Genomic DNA, 17,254 nt, shown 5'->3' with positions numbered 1-17,254 from the left:
CACTTAAGGTAGCCCTAGCAAATCTTCCTCTTTAATTCATGAGTTTTGAATTCCAAAAGGCTCGCATCCAACTAACTTACCACTGTCAATTAAAAGAGTGCTGCAGGTCTCTCATTTTTCATTACTTCTCATTAGTTTTATCAGACTCCTAGTTATACTTAGCATAATTCCTACAAGAAAATCCACCAAAATGAATGCTGGGTGCTTCACTGCTCACCCTCTGTTGCCCTCCTGTGGCTGCAGAGAAATACATTTGTCGTATGCTGGAAGTAACATTCAACAGTTCATTTTATATAGCTTTGAGAGAGGAAACACATCTGGCTGCCCATAGAACATACTTTCTAGACTACACCCAGATTATTTCCAATTTCAGTTTAATCACACAAACTCTTGTGCCCTACCTCTGTCCCAAACTTTTTAAAATTATTTACTAGATCTCAGTCTGATTTGTTTCCTGCTCTCTCATTAACACTGCATCCCTCTGTTTAGGGACAGTTCATCGAACTGTGCAAGACAATGTACAACATGTTCAGCGAAGACCCCAATGAACAAGATCTGTACCACGCTACTGCTGCTGTGACGAGCTTGCTTTTGGAGATAGGTGAGGTTGGTAAGCTCTTCAGTGTGCAGCCCACAAAACAGACAGACAGCAGCAGTACCAACTGCAGCAAGACCATTCCGAGCGAGCTGTTTCAGAAGAAGGAGAACCAGCAGTATCCTCTGGAGAAGCACAAGCCATTCCAAAGCAGCCTTGTCACCAACGACGAGGAGGCCGTTTGCACTGACAGCACCCTGGGCATGCAGATGGAAGACATTAAGCTGGAAGACTCTTCTCCCAGGGACAACGGGGCCTGTTCTTCCATGCTCATTTCCGATGATGATACAAAAGATGATAGTTCGATGTCCTCCTACTCAGTACTGAGTGCAGGTTCCCATGAAGAAGAAAAGCTGCACTGCGAGGACATCGGTGAAGACACCGTTTTGGTACGGAGCAACCACGCCACTTCTCTTCATAGAAGCACGAGCATTGACAGAGACTGGGCCATTACCTTTGAACAATTTTTAGCCTCCCTTTTGACTGAGCCGGCGCTGGTTAGGTACTTTGACAAGCCTGTGTCCATGATGGCTAGAATTACTAATGCTAAAAACGTCAGGATGATGGGAAAACCGATAACCTCGGCCAGTGACTATGAAATCTCTACTATGTCGGGATAAAAGGCAGTCGAGTTTTCTATTTATTTTTTTTATTAAGTGATTATTAGTACCTGGCACAGGCCCTGGTATTTTCAAAATACGATTGTTTTCACTAATGTGAAAATGTTGCGGTGTAAACTTAACTATCTTGAAGTATAATCACTCTTTCTGTGGAAATGTTACACAAATGCAAATTTTATTCAAAATACAGGAAAATATAACAGTTGTCAGTGAAATGTGTGTATTATTAACCTTGCTGTCAGTATAAAATGGTAAAGATTAGTTCTTAATTTCTACATGTAAACTTAATGCCGATATTTATGTGCATTTTTAAAATACGTATAGAGAGATCTGATTCTTGGGGAAAAAAAAAAAAAAAGAACAAAATGGGAAATACCTAAAATTTAAAGGGACACTGTCAACCTGAACAGGACCTCAGGTGAAATTAAGTTCCAGGCATCATCTCTGGAGGATAATTTTATTTCATATAGCTTTTTTTTTTTTTTTTTCCTAAAGAAGATACTGGTTTTTAATGTATGTTTCCATTTTTTTTTTAATATATGAAAGATCAGTTAAACCTGCCTGGCTCCTCACTTCCTCCGCTTGAGAGTGGTGCTCTCAAATAAAAGTGAGGAGTCCATCCCAAGCCGAGCTGGCACATCAGGCAGACGTGGTGAAGTGTGATGATCTCTGTCCCGACAGAAGGCAGAGCCCAGATGCCTTTCCCTGAGTTCAGTGGCCGCTGGCTGCACCAAACCCACCAGAGACAAACCCACCAAGAGATCTCCAGCATGACCCTGCGGGAGCTGTGTTCCTAATCCCTGGACTTGGAAGCTTTGCTGTTGTGCTCCAAAGGCTGCGTGTGCAGGTCCCAGAACAGATTGGTGGAGTCCCTTTTTAAAAATCAAAAGCTGTTTTAAAAATTTATATATATATATATATATATATATATACACACACTTCTAAGGCTGGATCTACAGCAATTATAGCTTAGCTCTTAAAACTAACCTTTACCACCAACCTATTATATCCTTGTTAGAGTAAAAAAAATAAAAACCTGTATTGCATAAGTCTTCATTTATAACAGTGTAAAGTAGAAGTAATGAAAGAAAAATCTGCAAGATAACGTAACTGAATGTTTAAGTCTTACTGAGAACACGGTCACTTTATATAAAATTAATAGTATCTGGTATCAAGTTACTGAATAATATGTTAAAATGAGAACTGGAGCACCTGCACTTTGAATCCTTGCTTCTTTTATATAGAAATTCAGGATTTTTTTTTTTAATTTGTTAGCTGTTTTATAATTTGTATTTGTTCGATTCAGGATCATGCCAACATGCCTAATCTTTATTTGCTATTTTGAGAATATTTTCTGTAGAATACTGTTGATTTTTATATATTCCTGTATATTGCATCCATGTAACTTGCAATTTTTTAGCAGAAGCTATGTTTAATTCTTTTGTTTTAAAAGAATGCTTTTAAACTGTCAGATGAAGTGGTTTTTAACCACAAATAGGTAATGTGAACAAAGTACACTCTGCACAGATTTGATTTTAAACTATTAAAGTCATACTAGAGGGAACAGTAGGTGATTGTGTTTTATTACACAGACAAATGACTTTGTATCTTCAACACCAGAGTTCAGAACAAAAACATTTGTTATTTCCATGCCTGGTTTTGTTTAACGTTTGAATATGTTTAATCCCATCTGCAACAAACAGCCCACGCAAGCTTCTCTCACGCTATCCAGATCCATTAAACAGTTCTCCCTGCTATGATCACATTTGGTGACAACAATTGTTACTACATTTTAAGACCCCCTGATATTTTATAACCCATCTACGCTTTGCTATAGCTCACTAGGTGTACTTTTAAGACTTTAAATATTAGAATGTTTTTAACAGGGTACTTGGTAAGCTGAGATGTCAGCCCCCAAACCGTGGCAGTGACAGAACAGACATGGATGTGCTGTATTCAGTGAATACATATTTTTGAAAGTTACCATCTCACTATTTGTGTGTATATAAACTTAATCAGCAAAACACAGCTGTTAATTTCTGAGCACTTTGAGTTAGCAGCACTGCTCATATATCCCTTGTCTCAGTCATTTTACTGATGATTTTTGTTTTCCTTTGTTGGGAGAAGAGTTCTTTCCTCTATAGTATAGCACTGTGTAGACTACATATAACAACACGAAAAAGCAAAACAGTGTTTCTGCATATGAGAGTATGTGCATTGGTTGACAGGTGTATCACATCATGACATTCGAGGCCATAGTCACCATTTTGAAGAATATGACTTGGAGTATTTTAACTGAAGATACCAAAGCCAGAGCAGGATGCTTTATTGTTGTGCCTGGCAGCTGAGTAACTTATCACAGAAGTCTTCAACGCTAAAGGTGAATTTCCATAAGCAGGCTGTTGCCCTTTTACAGTTTGCAGATCCCTAAAATATTTCTCTTTCTGTCTGTCATGGCAAAGTATATTTAAAGCTATCAGCAATCTTCCACATACCCCTAGAAATGCAGGGACCACAGATGAAAACCATTTATTTATCTGGAAAGGGCTTGACAGCTTTGCTCCACACACCCCACCCACAGGGCCAGAGGTACAACATACCATGGAAGTTATTTTGCTGTTACAATTCCTGTAATAAGAAAAGGCATTCAAAGGGGATCTCTGTTGTAACAGGAGCCATTTATGCAAGTCAACTTCTTTTTGTTTTGCTCCGGTAGCCTCCTTTCCCCTCCTGAGCATGTCAACAAAGCTCCAAAGTGTAAGCCAGGTCATCTTTAAGAATGGTTTTGCTGTAGGTAGCAGCCAGGTGAGCATGATTTTCTCTGGATTTTTTTGGGTGAGGCTACTCGCCTGATTATGGCCACACCAAATGGCCACCTGGTAATTGCCTATTTGATGGCAAGGTCTGCTGTGACCTTTCCTTTAATAGCCAGGTGGGAGTTGAAGAGAGGAAAGCTACAGAAGGAGATCAACTAACTAGCATATACTGATGTGAAACCTTCGAGAAAAAGTGAGTGAATATTTTTTAAGTCTTATCTGTATGTGTAAGCGTGCTACACAAGCAAGTCAGCATGGCTTTAGAAGTGTTTATGTCTTGTGCTTTGTATGCTTTGAGATAGAGCCTCTTCAATCTGTGAACTGTAGAGTTTAGTGAGGGTTGTTAGTGTCACAGCCATGGGGGTGGGCACAGGATGGAATCTTCTTTAAAGCTGAAGTCTGTGACTGGACACTGATGTGTGCTGTATGTCTAGCTTGGTAGAAGCCTGGTAGAACAGGGTCCTGCCTGCCAAGAGACAGGCAGCAGACAATGGAAGCGGTCAAGGTTGCTCTATAGAGCTTTCTCTACTCAAAAAAAAAAGCCATAAAGAAATATTCTTCTATTAAGTTTTCTTCCAAACTGTCTTTCAACTTATTCAGGTACTGATGGCATGTGGAATTTCAATGGTACTTACTTCATTGTAGTATCTTGCAGTTCCTGAATTCTAGATGTTAGAGCTGGGTGTTGTGCTTGAGATTTGTAAAGGTTTGCGTTAACAAACTTTGTCTCCTTGCTTAAAACTTGTGTATGTGTTGTATTAAATCTACTGAAAATTTGGCATCAAAAGAGAAAAGCACCTTTGGGGTTCTCGTACAGCGATGCTGGGGCTTCTATTACAGCAAATGTCGTAGGTCAGGTGTTGTGTCATAAATTAAGATGGCAGAGGCTGGTATGGTACATAGGGTGTGGTACGTTATGAGGCTGTGGGAGAGAAAGACAGTGTCCTCAATGCAGTTGGTCAAGCGAAGGGATGGTGCTTTTGCTCAGGAAGCTGTGTAGCCAGGTCTGGTTCTTCAGGTGGATGCTCTCCAAGCTGCTGGGTCCCTCTTGTCACAGGGTCTTAGTTTTCAGTCTTACAGCAGCATTTTGAAACTGTAATAACTGGGCTTCTCAACAGTGGATTGAGAAAACAGTTGGGAAAGAGTTTGAATTCGATCAGGATACTCATAGCAATGAAGCAGAGCTGGTGCCCAAATGCTGTAGGCCTACAAACCTGCGTAAATGGAAAAGCAAGAGATGAGAGTTGGCACCTGTGGCTGTCTCGGTGTGTTACAGGTATAGAGCACAGCTTGCCCAGTCTCCACTAGTTTAGGTTGTGTGCACATTGGTAAATTCCAGCGCTGTCAGTCTCCAAACTTCTGGACTGGACTGTCTGTTCCAGTTCTTGGTAATTCCGTGATGATGAGGTATCTTGTAGCTAGAACAGAATTTATCAGAAATGAAATATAACTGTAAAAAGTACTTGATGTACAGTATCAGATTAATCTGAAGAGTTACATGCTTTTTGTATGCATCTCTCAGATTCAAATCCTGTTCCTTTCTTCTGGTGTTTGATTTAAGGTACATACTTTGGATGATGACTTAAAAACTAGAAAATGTGAGCCAGCTAGCATGTTCCAGCTGTTGTTTTTTTCCAGTTCAGCTTCCACATATGCAGATGTTCTGCCACCTACCATTTCAAGAGTTTGTCCTATAGTGTTATTAGAAAAGGCACAAATGCAAGCCCAGTACAGGAACCTTAGAGACCTCTACACAAGCTATTAGAGCTGGAGAAGAGAAAATAAAACAAAAAAGGGTAAAGCTTTCCCTCATATCATAGTGCATGTGCATGAACTGAGAGCATGGCTAACTGCAGACTGTTATGTTTTCCAGTAGGCCATAACACACTAATGTAGACAATATTTTGGAATAACTCGTTCTTTATTTGCCACCATTGTAAACATCTCTTTCCATTACACAGACATCACAGTTTACATTATTGCTTTTATATTGTGGTAAACAGAAATTTCTATTAGTATGCAGCTATCTAAGCACAGTGTGGTAAGAAGAAACAGCCCAGAAGCTGTCTTGGGCTGGTTTTTTTTCTTCTTTAGCAAAAGACAATGTATAAACGGGCACAAGAAACATCAGTCCAAAGATTGATCACCATTGTAATACAGCAACATAGAACAAGTATGACAGAGAGAAACAACAGGTTACATCTCTACCACTCATACACTAGCAGTATTTTCAAGAATACTGACTGCTCAACTCCCACTTAACTAAATGCTAAAACTAAAGTTTTTCATCATGGCAATTCTTAAAGCTGACCAATAGCTTTATGTAAAATGTTTATTTAAACTAGGATGGACAATCTGGAAAATGAATGCTTGGGGCTTTGTGTGTGCTTAATTTTTTTGTGGTTTTTTTTTGCTTTTTGAAAGAGTGAAAATCCAAAACTATTTGTGTGGTGCTTTAATCGGCCCCTTTTTTCCTATTTTCCTTTAGGACAAAAAGCCCTATTTTTTACACTGATCTATCAGACAACAAAAGCACTACCAGGTTAAAAACATTCCCCGTTTCTTTCTTCCTAAGTAGCACTGTCTTCAAATCATGCTTTCCAATTGAGTTGGTTACTCATGAAGTAATGCGTTTACTCATTGAAAGTCCAGATTTTACTTTTGCTTATTCTAAACTACTTATCTTCAGATTAATTTGTTCATGGAGTAGCACCAGGTTTCAAGCATACACTAAACAACCAAGTGGAGGTAGTTTCTTAAGCAGTTGTTACAAGAAAACCAAAAAATTTAGAGAACCACCTTGTTGTCTTCAGTGTTATTGATTTTTGTTCTAAAACTACTATTGCATATAAGCTTTCACATAGTGAATGCTTTGAAGAGGCAGCAAGTTAGAAAACTAACAATATTTGCAAGTTCCAATAAGACAATACATACTTTAAAACATGACCGTTAATAAATAAGAGAATTTACCGAGGTTTTAAGAGTCTCAGAATAAACCACAAGCAACATGTTCTGATGTTAAACAAATTGATTATATCAACTTGCAGAAAGGTGGCCTACCTCCATTTTCAGTCTTCCGCAACCTTAGGATTGTCACCCTACAACAGGTAGTATAAAATACCACTGACGAGCAACACATAGTTCCCTTCCCTAGACATGATTTTACGTTTTTCCATATATTCTAGCTACCACCATAATACAATTATCCTACGACTAGCGCAAAACAGGGAAACCCAGGACTAGTCTACACATAGCAGAGTGACTCCAAGATAGGACAGGGTTAGTGATCCTACAGAACTTCATGCAAATTCTAACTGCTTACTGGCAAAGTGTATTGGAGCCTAACACAAATGTTCACCTTAACTACCACACACAAACTAATGTATTTTCATGTATCTCACTCATCTAATGATGGTTGGGTTTACTTTTTTCCTTGTATACAGCCACAGTTTATTCCCAGCTCATGCTCCGATATTTAAAAAAAACCAAGGCAATGAAGATGCATCTCACATCGGGCTTAATCTACATTTTACACTAAAATGCCTTTGGTTTGTGATAGAAAATGTGAAACTTTAAAAAACTTCAGCAGCAGTTAAATGTCAGTCTTGTAGGGAACAAGGAGCCAAGAGGAGGGTGTAAGTTATTTCTGCAACTGTTGCCAAAAAAGAAGTTTGCAGACTCTAGCATAGGAGAGTGTTTTAGAGAGGTGGCTCAAGCAATTTCCTTGTTAGCAAGGAGGAGATGAAAATAAAGAATGGGATCTTCTTTCCTGCTGCTGCTAAACATATTGGGGTCACTGCTGAAATTCAAGAAGTCAGTCTCACACTGCTTATCTAACAAGCAACAGCAACAATAATTAACCAAGGAAGACAAACACAAAAGAAGCTGGGGCTAGAAAATAACAGGCAACTAACTTCTGGGAAAAAGTGCACGTTCCACTTCCCTCCTCAGCCTTTAGGAATTCCTGGTACCTCCAAGGGTCAGAGAAAAAGCTCCACTGTGGGATGTGAATCTCACAAGGCTCCCCATAAGATCTCCCCTTTTTCAATAGTGAGAATTACAGGACCCAAGTACCTGGAAGTAGCAAAAGAACTTGGCTTCTTGCGGTCAGTTTTGTAGCCAATCTAGTCAATTTGGCTGTTCAGCCAACAAACCATACCATAACCATAAATACTCTCTCTACAAGCATCTTCAGGTTACTTTTTTTTTTTTTTTAGTTGAATAGCATCAACCCAACACAGATGAGATGAACCATTCTCTGCCCTGCACATGTTAAACTCAAGAATTAATTCTCATTTATATCTAATGTACAAAAATAAACCAGAACTGTGTTACTTCCTACATATATACTGTCTACCCTGATGAGGACTTTTCCCACACATAGGAGAACACCAACATTTAAGGGATCAAGAGCAATGGGGTGGCTGCAGCACAAGAAGTCACTAATTACACAATACAGACTCACAGAATAACTGAGGTTGGAAGGCACCTCTGGAGATACCGACTCCAACCTGCTGCCCAAAGCTGGGTGGCCTAAATCAGGCTGCTGAGGACCATGGCCAGTTGGGTTTTGAGTATCTCCAAGGAGATGGAATATTACATATTAAAATCATACATCTAATACTTATGTAGTGTAACATCACCCCTTGCAAAAGGGGTCTGTCTCTTTTCTTCTCATGTTCAGTGTTTGTATTCTTCGGGAATCTCTTAATGAATAGTCATTGACTAGAAGTTAAGTAATTTACCCGAGATTATAAAAAAGAAAACTAAAAACAAATGAAAGCTTCTATTAGGATACAAATTTTGTGCCACTGTGTGCTATTTAGGTATATACTGAAAGAGTCTTTCCCAAATAACTCAAGCTTCTAAGGCTATCATCTGGTTACAGAATCAAAATAAAACACTGATTGAATAAAGCAGAAGGCACTTATTTAATAGTAGGTTTTAGAAAATGAAGTGATGGTCATACCAAATCTGTTTAAAGTTGCTTAAAGCAATAATTAGTCACAATATAGATATGAAGCCCTATTGACTAGATTGTCTAAGGATGCCAACATTAAGGAACATGGCGCAGCTGCATCCTTTCCATGGAAAACACATCTTTGTTAGAAACTTGTACGCATATATGAATTTATGTTTACAAAATAGGGACTGCAGCTGCAATAAAGGTTTTTAATGAGTGAATTCCATAAGAGGTCTAAACTAACTCTCTTGTTCTCCCCATTGAGAACACTCCATTAGCTACTAAAGGAAAGGGCTGACAACAGATGCAAAGTCAAGCAGCTTAAGCAACTGAAGTCAGATTAGAACGAACTGAAAACTTTTACAGTAGGAAATCTTTTAGGAGTGGCTTTAGTCTGAGGATTTGATCCTCACACTGATTTGTGGTTCTTACTGTTTGCAAGCTAAGCTTTTTCCAAACATAGGAATTTGCTGGTATAAATCCATAAATAAAAAAACTTCCTTAGTCAGAAGTAATTTCTAGTAAGTACCATCAGTACGTTGATGGATTACACCTCTTCTCCAAAATCATAAGTGACTAATACATCACTTTCATGGACCTCTTAATTTCAGAGAAATTTAACATTAACAAGTGAACTATCAACTACATGTACAGAACAAGAATGCAAAAAGTCTAAAACCAGAGTAATTTCAACTAAAACAGGATTTTAAAAGACAATATAAACAGTCAAACCTATTAATGAAAAACATGACACACCATAAATACCTGCTTCATGTTCCTGCACCAAGTAGTATAAAAGAAATTGTGAAAACAAGGGATTCAGAGGCCCTTCAGATTTGTGGATTGTTTTTTGTGTTGGTTTGTTGGGTTTTATGGTTTTTTTCTTTTTCTTTTTCTTTTTTTTTAATAAAGCTGTCCTTTGGAGAATAGCATATAAAGAGCTGTAAACAGAGGTTGATTGTCCAAGCTTTCTTAACTGAATTTTGATATTTTTTTTAAATGTAAAAAAAGTTCTGTTGTTAGACAGTTTTTGGCGAACCATGCAAAACCTCCATCCAAATCCATAATTCCATTTTTGACACAGAACCTCATCAACTGCAGAGGAGTTAATGTTTCTTTCTATTTTGTAAGGTTAGTACCACGTTATAATCCAGGAGTAGTCCCTTAATTTTTTCATGGAATTTCTCTCTGTACTGGTTGAAGTGCATAATGCTTTCTGGTTCTTCTTCAAACCAGAATTTGTCAAACTCATAAACCAGATAACCTGTGAAGAAAACAAAACACAGATCAGAAAACATGCCGTCCACAATTTTCTGCCTTGATCTGGCTAGAACCAGAATGATCCTTCAGACCAGGGTGTCAAACTCATTTTCATCGGGGGGCACATCAGCCTCGCAGTTGCCTTCAAAGGGCCAAATGTAATTTTAGGCCTGTATAAATGTAGGACTAGTTACATTGCTAACTACTTTAGACTATACTCAATCCCTTAAAATAGGGAGTGTCCCATCTTGGTCAACAGCAAGCTTTTGGACACTATAATAATGAATTAAAAAAGAAAAATCTGCAAATAGTGAATTTTCAGATGGTAATCTCTGTGGCTAGTGAGAGAAGAATGGAAATGCACTCAAAAAAACCCAAAACTCTAGGTTGTAGGCCTCCCGTCGGGAATCTGTACTGAGGAAACTACACATACTCACAGTAAAACTGATGGAAGTGCTCCATCTGTGGCAACCCGGACACCACGTTGTACAGGTGAGGCTTTAAAGCACCACTCTTGAGTAAGCTGTATGCCATTTCTGTCAGATTGATTCCAACTATTGCATAAGAATATCTGTAACGCCAATCATAGGTCATGGTTTACTTCGGGATAGAACTTAAAAGCTTCCGAGAAACAGTCTGCATTAGGGTAAGAGTCAGTTTTTCCTATGACACATGTTGACAAGCTGACTCTGACCTACAGACCACTCTTTCCATTCCCTGGTGCATCCAGCCATGTTAAATTTATTTAAAAACTCTGGTTTCATATACAATAGTATGACAAATGCCTCCATTAGGCAATAATAAGATGGTAAGGATAATCAACATCGACCTAAATTTGCTCGTTTGAAATCATTACATCTGCTGGAATATTAAAAATGAAACAAAAATGTTACAGTATAAATAAGTTTCTCAACTTGTTCTTCAGACTGAAAAAAAAATATTTTTCTGTTGCAAGATACAGAAAGCACCATAATATACATTCTTAAAAAATCAAATGTTTCTGAGCAAAGAGGAAAAAAAGAGGATTAGTTTGGGTCAATGACATGGGCACTTAATCAATTAAAATGTCTCAGCTATCCTATTCATGTCTTAGTTGCACAAGGTAATCTTATTTACGATCAAAGTTATGAAGTTTCCCATTCTTGATAGGTGATTGAGTTAACTGGGGACTGGATGGATCAGATGATATACACAGGTTTACCAGCTTTCCTCTGTATCTCGCTGGTTTTAAAGTAAATTTCCCTGTAAACTGAACTAAATGTTTTAATATGCAAAGTGTTCAACTTTAACTTCGTTTCTGGAAAACAAAAAACCATCTCTTTGTAGGTACCTATTACAGAACAGAAACCTAGCAAAAAAAAAAAAGAACCCTTAAGAGATAATGTATACCATTCCAACATGGCATCAGTAAGGTGAAAAACAAGTATTCATTTCTAAACATAGTCTAAGCCTATCACAAATAAAGCTAACTCTGATGTTAAAGGTGTCCACTGTGTTAACTGAAGACAATATTTTGCAACATTTCAAGTCTATTCTGAAAAAAACCTGCACATAGTTCCCAACCTGAAATCCATTTCTGTGTTCAGTTTCCCAAGCCCGTCTACTTTGACCCTTTTTCACCCTTTAATGCAGCGGGGCGGGGGAAACCCACAAATATTTTCCTCTTTATTTCCAGGAAGCATACTTGGCAGTCTTCACATGAGCTCTTACACAGAATAGGCCAGAAAAAGTCATATAGTGACTTACCCCAGCTTTGGGTGATTTGAATGAGAAAGGACCTCACGAGCTTCATTGCTGTAATGCTTACTAAAATACCTGTCAGTGTAAAATGGTATCTCCCATTATTTTTCTTAAGTTCATTAAAAAAAATAAAGTGTTTAACATAAATGTATAGCTTTAAACTAAAGCTGAATACTACTCGGTACTGAAAAACAGCACAAAATGAAAACCAAGGAAAAGTTAGCAAAACAAAATATATTCAATATGAGCAAGTACAGTAAGAAAAAAGTCTGATCTGAACGTCAAATAGGAAGTTTACCCAAGTCCACGAATTAGCTCAGAAAAGTTATGTAAACCTGGTTTTTGTCATTACAGTAACTAATTCAGGAATTCTAAAAGCTTTTGATGAGTTACTTTCTAAGTTATAACCTATCAAATCTATCATGACAACAAAACATAAGGTGACTTGGGCAACTTTCTGTTTTTACCCTCACTTGCTGGCCTCTACTCAACCACGTTTACAGATGTGCAGCCACTAGAAATACTGACTTATTTAGAAAATGCTGGTTTCCACTGTACAGAAGCCACTATTTCTATTTGCTTCTATTTGGTCTTTACTAGAAACAGCATCAACTAGAGAAAATACATAGGTAATGAAAATTATTTGCAATAGAAATATTTATTTTCACTTACACCAGATTCACTAATCCCAGCAGGCCCATTCCTCTGAAGTCTGTTTTAGGATCATCACCTTGGAAGCCGATGTCACACCACTGCTTGCTGACCCTGGCCTTCAGCTTCTCCTGAGGCATCAGCAAATTCCAAAGCTGCACAAATATGCATCCACGTTATGCATAGCTGCTAAATATTCCAAGTCACATAATTCAGAATACTTGCTGATGCACAACAGAAACTATTCACCATGGAACAGGATACAACATGCAGGCTGCTCTTTTCCGTTAGTGGCAATCTGGAGTCATACTACAATGGCTTATTTCAGCAGTTATGAAAATTATTACATTTAACATTAAATATGATTATTTTCCTTCAGGGACAAAGCCACTGTATTAACACTAAAGAAGTAAAGACTTGTTTTACTTCAGAATTTAATGTATGTGCCATTTTCTGATAGGATAGCTATAAACTGAAATATAAATTCCCACTGAGCCCTTACTTAACACATCAAAGATGGGACTTGCAAAGTAAGTTGAGATGATTGTGAAAGGCTAAGAAAATGACATGGTAATATATTTGCACAATAGAAGCTATTTAAAAAAGCCTCAAGCAGTATTCTAGTATTTGCTTGCTATTATTTATTGTTACCTTAAACTGTCCTCTTTGACATTGACTGGAATACATTAATAAGAAAACACTATTGTCTTTTTTATTTAGTAATGATTGGTTTGCAGTTAGACATGTGCAAGAGATTAAATATCTTTATAGTTATGACCCTTCAGTGACCCCTTACAAAATTATTTTACTATTTATGTGGTGTCATGTCTGATTTCACACAAAATAATACCAGTGCAAGTAACTCTAGTTTACATTTTTTTTCCTTTGATGTTGCATTGTAATATGTCACTTCTGTAATGGTTTAGCAGCTCACAGTACAAAAGAGCTTTAAACAGGCCAACTGGTAAGAATACTACCAATAAATTAACTTCTTCAAGATGTTAGACTTGAGCGGGGGGGAAGCTTTCGTATTTAAAAGATTATTTTTACCTCAATTAACTGCTCCTCATGTTCCTTGTTATCTGAATCATATGGGACCTTCCTCAGATCTTCCACATTCAAATAAAGCTTTGTATAACCTGATATCTGCAGTAAGGAGATATGCAGATTTGTCTTAAACCTGAAATAATAACAAAATACCACACAGCAGCTATTAAGAGGCATAGTTAGCCAAGTATTCTTACTTGAACTACCAGATAAGGCCCTTATTATGTTAACACAATGTAAACACTAGAATTGGGAAGTGCTTTATGTTCATCTTTCAAACTGCAGCATATTTGTTAAGTATACTGCTATACAGATCTTATTTCTACTTTAAAAAAACTCTTAGCTGATTGCAGTGCTGCACAGCCAGGCACTACTCAAATTATGGAAGCTGGGAAAAAAACTTACCTAAAACCTTAAAAGTCTTAAGTCAAACTCTGTTGGAAATATTTATAGCTTCAAATAAGCATTTCATTACACTTTAAAATTTTTACTATTCACAATTTTTCCTCTCAATTGCTCATAATTACTTATGCAGGTGAACACAAACATTAATCACACACCACTTTACTTCTCAAATATATCTAAGCAATTATATAGTTCATGTAATCAACCTATATAATAATCATATTACTCAGATAAGGAGCAACAGAAGGGACGTGCAAGATAGAGATGCAGTTATCCCAAATCCGTGTCAATTAAAACTTCGCGATTTAGATTCAAGAACTGAAGGACAAAACTGTAATTTTTCTAACTTCATTCTAAAGATTTATGCTGCTTGGCCTACATATTGTACCAGATTCAGCAACTGCATGAATGTACCAAAATGTCAGAATTTTCTGCCATGAAGAGGTTGTATTCAGGTTCCAAACATACCCTGTATCCTCCTCTTTTATCTTCTTCGCTTTCATTATATCTCTGACACATTTCTCCACTTCAGCTTCTTCAACATGCACAGCATTTCTTAAAACCTAGGAAATTAACACAGTAAAAGACCTCATGAGGAATGTAGAAATCAATCCTCTACTTTATTCTTATTTCTCAGCCTATGTATACCTGCCGTGTATGTATAAAAGGAGAGCAGTCCATTTATCGCAAATGTTTACAATGGGGTCAAACTGTATATAAAGATCTGCAATAACTACATAAAAGCATAACTGTAACTTTGTCAGATTGTAAACATCGCTTGTACAGGTGTCCCATTAAGAATAAATAAAAAGCTCAAGAGTTGCTTAATCAAGGTCTCGTTTGCTTTCAATGCTGAACTGAAACACGTTTCTCCTAACATAACTAAAACAAACACAGCTCTTGGGGAGCAAGTGATAAAACTTCAACAAGGAAATAATGCTTCAGAATTAGAAGACAGCTAATGAAGTTGAGGTTTCAACACTGGGTGAAACAAAAACCGTTGTGAGGCCTTTCTAAAGGGCAAATACTGGTCATGATAATTATACACTGCCCATCTAAAACCACTTCATGACAGTTTCACTTTGTCTTGTAAACTTTCTATGGTTGCAACACATCGCTTAATACAATTCATGCTAACAACAAAGCAGCAAGCAAAAGCTAAGTCTTTTAAAACTGAACATTAATATATTTGATATAATAATTGAATCAAGAGACACTAAAAGACCCACCCTACCCTGTGCTCTACTACAACAAAGATGCTCGTGGTAGTTACTAATTCAGTCTCAATATCACGTTGCAGTGATCAGCTAGAAAAAGGGAAAATGCACAGTCACCTCACTGTCTAAAGAGGAAAAGTTTTCCTCAAGATACACAGATGTGAGGGGTTAGAGTCTTAGCTTATGTCTAACTGCCACAGAACAACGGAAATGAGCTTGTCAGTTAAATGTGTACTGCATTTTTTTCAATGACTCAAGATGCTATTGTATATACTGCATTTAATTGCTTTATCCATATCACTTATCCATATGATGTTTCTGGTTTCTACAAAAACAGTAAGAGATTGTTGTGACAGGGAAAACTGACCCTCTCCAGGGACAGCAGCTCTATATAATGACTTGTCTGACTTGCTGCTAGTGAGCACGTCATCTTTCAGAGAGATGGAAACAAACTTTTGAAGGGATATGGGTTATTTTTGAGAAAACTTGACTACCCCTAGCACAGAGAACCCAAAATGCTGTTCTCTCCTCTCTGCCTTTTATTCCTCTACTTTTCTTCACCCTCCAAAAGTAAATGCACACATTCTTTTCAGGCAGCTCTCTCTGAAATGGAGTTTAATTTCTAGTATCTTTTACCTTGTTCTTTGATGATTTCAGTGAATGTTCTGCAATCCAAAAAAAAAAAAGTAAATGTCAAAATTAAATTGAACTGAATTAATTTAAATAATTGACAATAGGTGTTCTTGTGGCAGATATTATAAAATTTTGTGTCCATTTTATACATATAATTAATCAAAATTACTCAATCTTAAAATCAACAGGTATCAGGTAATGCAAAATCTTAATTTACACAGTTAGGGTCTTATAATCCTCAAATACAATGCTGAAAATAGACTGGGATTTTCTACAGCATGGATCAATTACATGTATAAAAACTAAGATTAATTTGAAAAGGTGTCGAGATAAAAATATCTCGATATTTTTTTATTCTTATAAATCATTTTGTGTTGTTTACTAGAGAATAAGGAAACAAAGACACTTCATCAAGCTATTGTTAAAATGGCAAAAGCTACAATCAGTTTCTTAAATTACTTTTTAAGATCAAAATTCTGCATCAAGCAGCCTTGTGCATTCACTCACTCCTCCTTCCCCCCATAAAATGTGTTCATGTATTTTCTGTGTCACTTTTTTAATAACAGGGAGGCAAAAACATTCCCAAAGTGATGAGAAGACTCTGGGGAGGGGAAAAAATACAGTATTTCTGTTTTGTGCTTTGAAGCTAACCCGAATTACCTAATCAAGCTGGCAAGGAAATTATATGGGCCATTCAGATTTAAAACTCTGATAGGGTAGGCAGGAAGCGGGGAGCTGTGAAAACACGGGATGCACACTGCGGTCGGGACAGGTGCTGGTTTGCAACTATTGCTTTTCACGACGCTTATAAAGATCTAAGTCCCCTTTTAACAGTGCCCGTGTGTATATAAGGTTTGCAAGCCCCAGCGCTGCCTCTTCGCCCCTCTTGCCAAGCGGCACTGCAGCGCTGACAGACGGTGTTCGGGTCCGTGCCCGCCCCGTCCCTCCCCGCCCCGGTACCTATGCCCAGCGCCCGCTGCGCGCCGCCCTTCGAGCCGCCGAGGACGCGCTGCAGTTCGCATTTCCCGGTCAGCAGCCTCAGGATCCACTTCAGCCAGAACCGAAAGTAGCTGCTGTACAGGAACCCCCACAGGCACGCCAGCATCTTCTGCGGGAGCAAGGACACGCGTTAGCAGGAGGGCTCCCCGCCCCGCTACCGCCGCCCCGCAGGCACCCCCCGCCAGCCGGCCGGGCTCTCCGTGAGCCTCGCGCTCACGAGCCGTTAACAGTCGGCGCCCCGGGAGGCCGCGCAGCCGTTGGGCCGCAGCCGGGTGGGCCCCCCCCGCCGCCGCGAGGCTGGAGGAACG

General features: G+C 38.2%; 2 protein-coding genes across 2 annotated transcripts in view; one reads left to right on the top strand and one right to left on the bottom strand.

Moving 5' to 3' along the window:
• Positions 1–1,941, top strand: part of TBC1D9 (TBC1 domain family member 9) — a gene marked incomplete at its 5' end in the record, with an annotated part of 51,178 nt that extends 49,237 nt beyond the window's left edge. The window contains one exon of the mRNA XM_080343104.1: positions 490–1,941. Coding sequence (XP_080199230.1) covers positions 490–1,215 — 726 coding nt within the window. The 3' untranslated portion in view covers positions 1,216–1,941. The remainder of the gene's footprint in view (positions 1–489) is intronic.
• A 7,424-nt stretch (positions 1,942–9,365) lies between these two features.
• On the bottom strand, positions 9,366–17,052 carry ELMOD2 (ELMO domain containing 2; the record flags this gene model as incomplete). The annotated part of the gene is made up of 8 exons (XM_080344360.1): positions 9,366–10,258; positions 10,692–10,825; positions 12,001–12,069; positions 12,667–12,800; positions 13,696–13,825; positions 14,566–14,660; positions 15,951–15,979; positions 16,908–17,052. The coding sequence occupies 8 exons, from the start codon at positions 17,050–17,052 to the stop codon at positions 10,101–10,103; spliced, it is 894 nt and encodes a 297-aa protein (XP_080200486.1). The 3' UTR covers positions 9,366–10,100.
• Positions 17,053–17,254: the final 202 nt, after the last annotated feature.

Source organism: Nesoenas mayeri, assembly GCF_963082525.1.
Source record: "Nesoenas mayeri genome assembly, chromosome: 4".
NCBI classification, from domain to species: domain Eukaryota; kingdom Metazoa; phylum Chordata; class Aves; order Columbiformes; family Columbidae; genus Nesoenas; species Nesoenas mayeri.
This window is presented reverse-complemented; position numbering and strand designations above follow the sequence as displayed.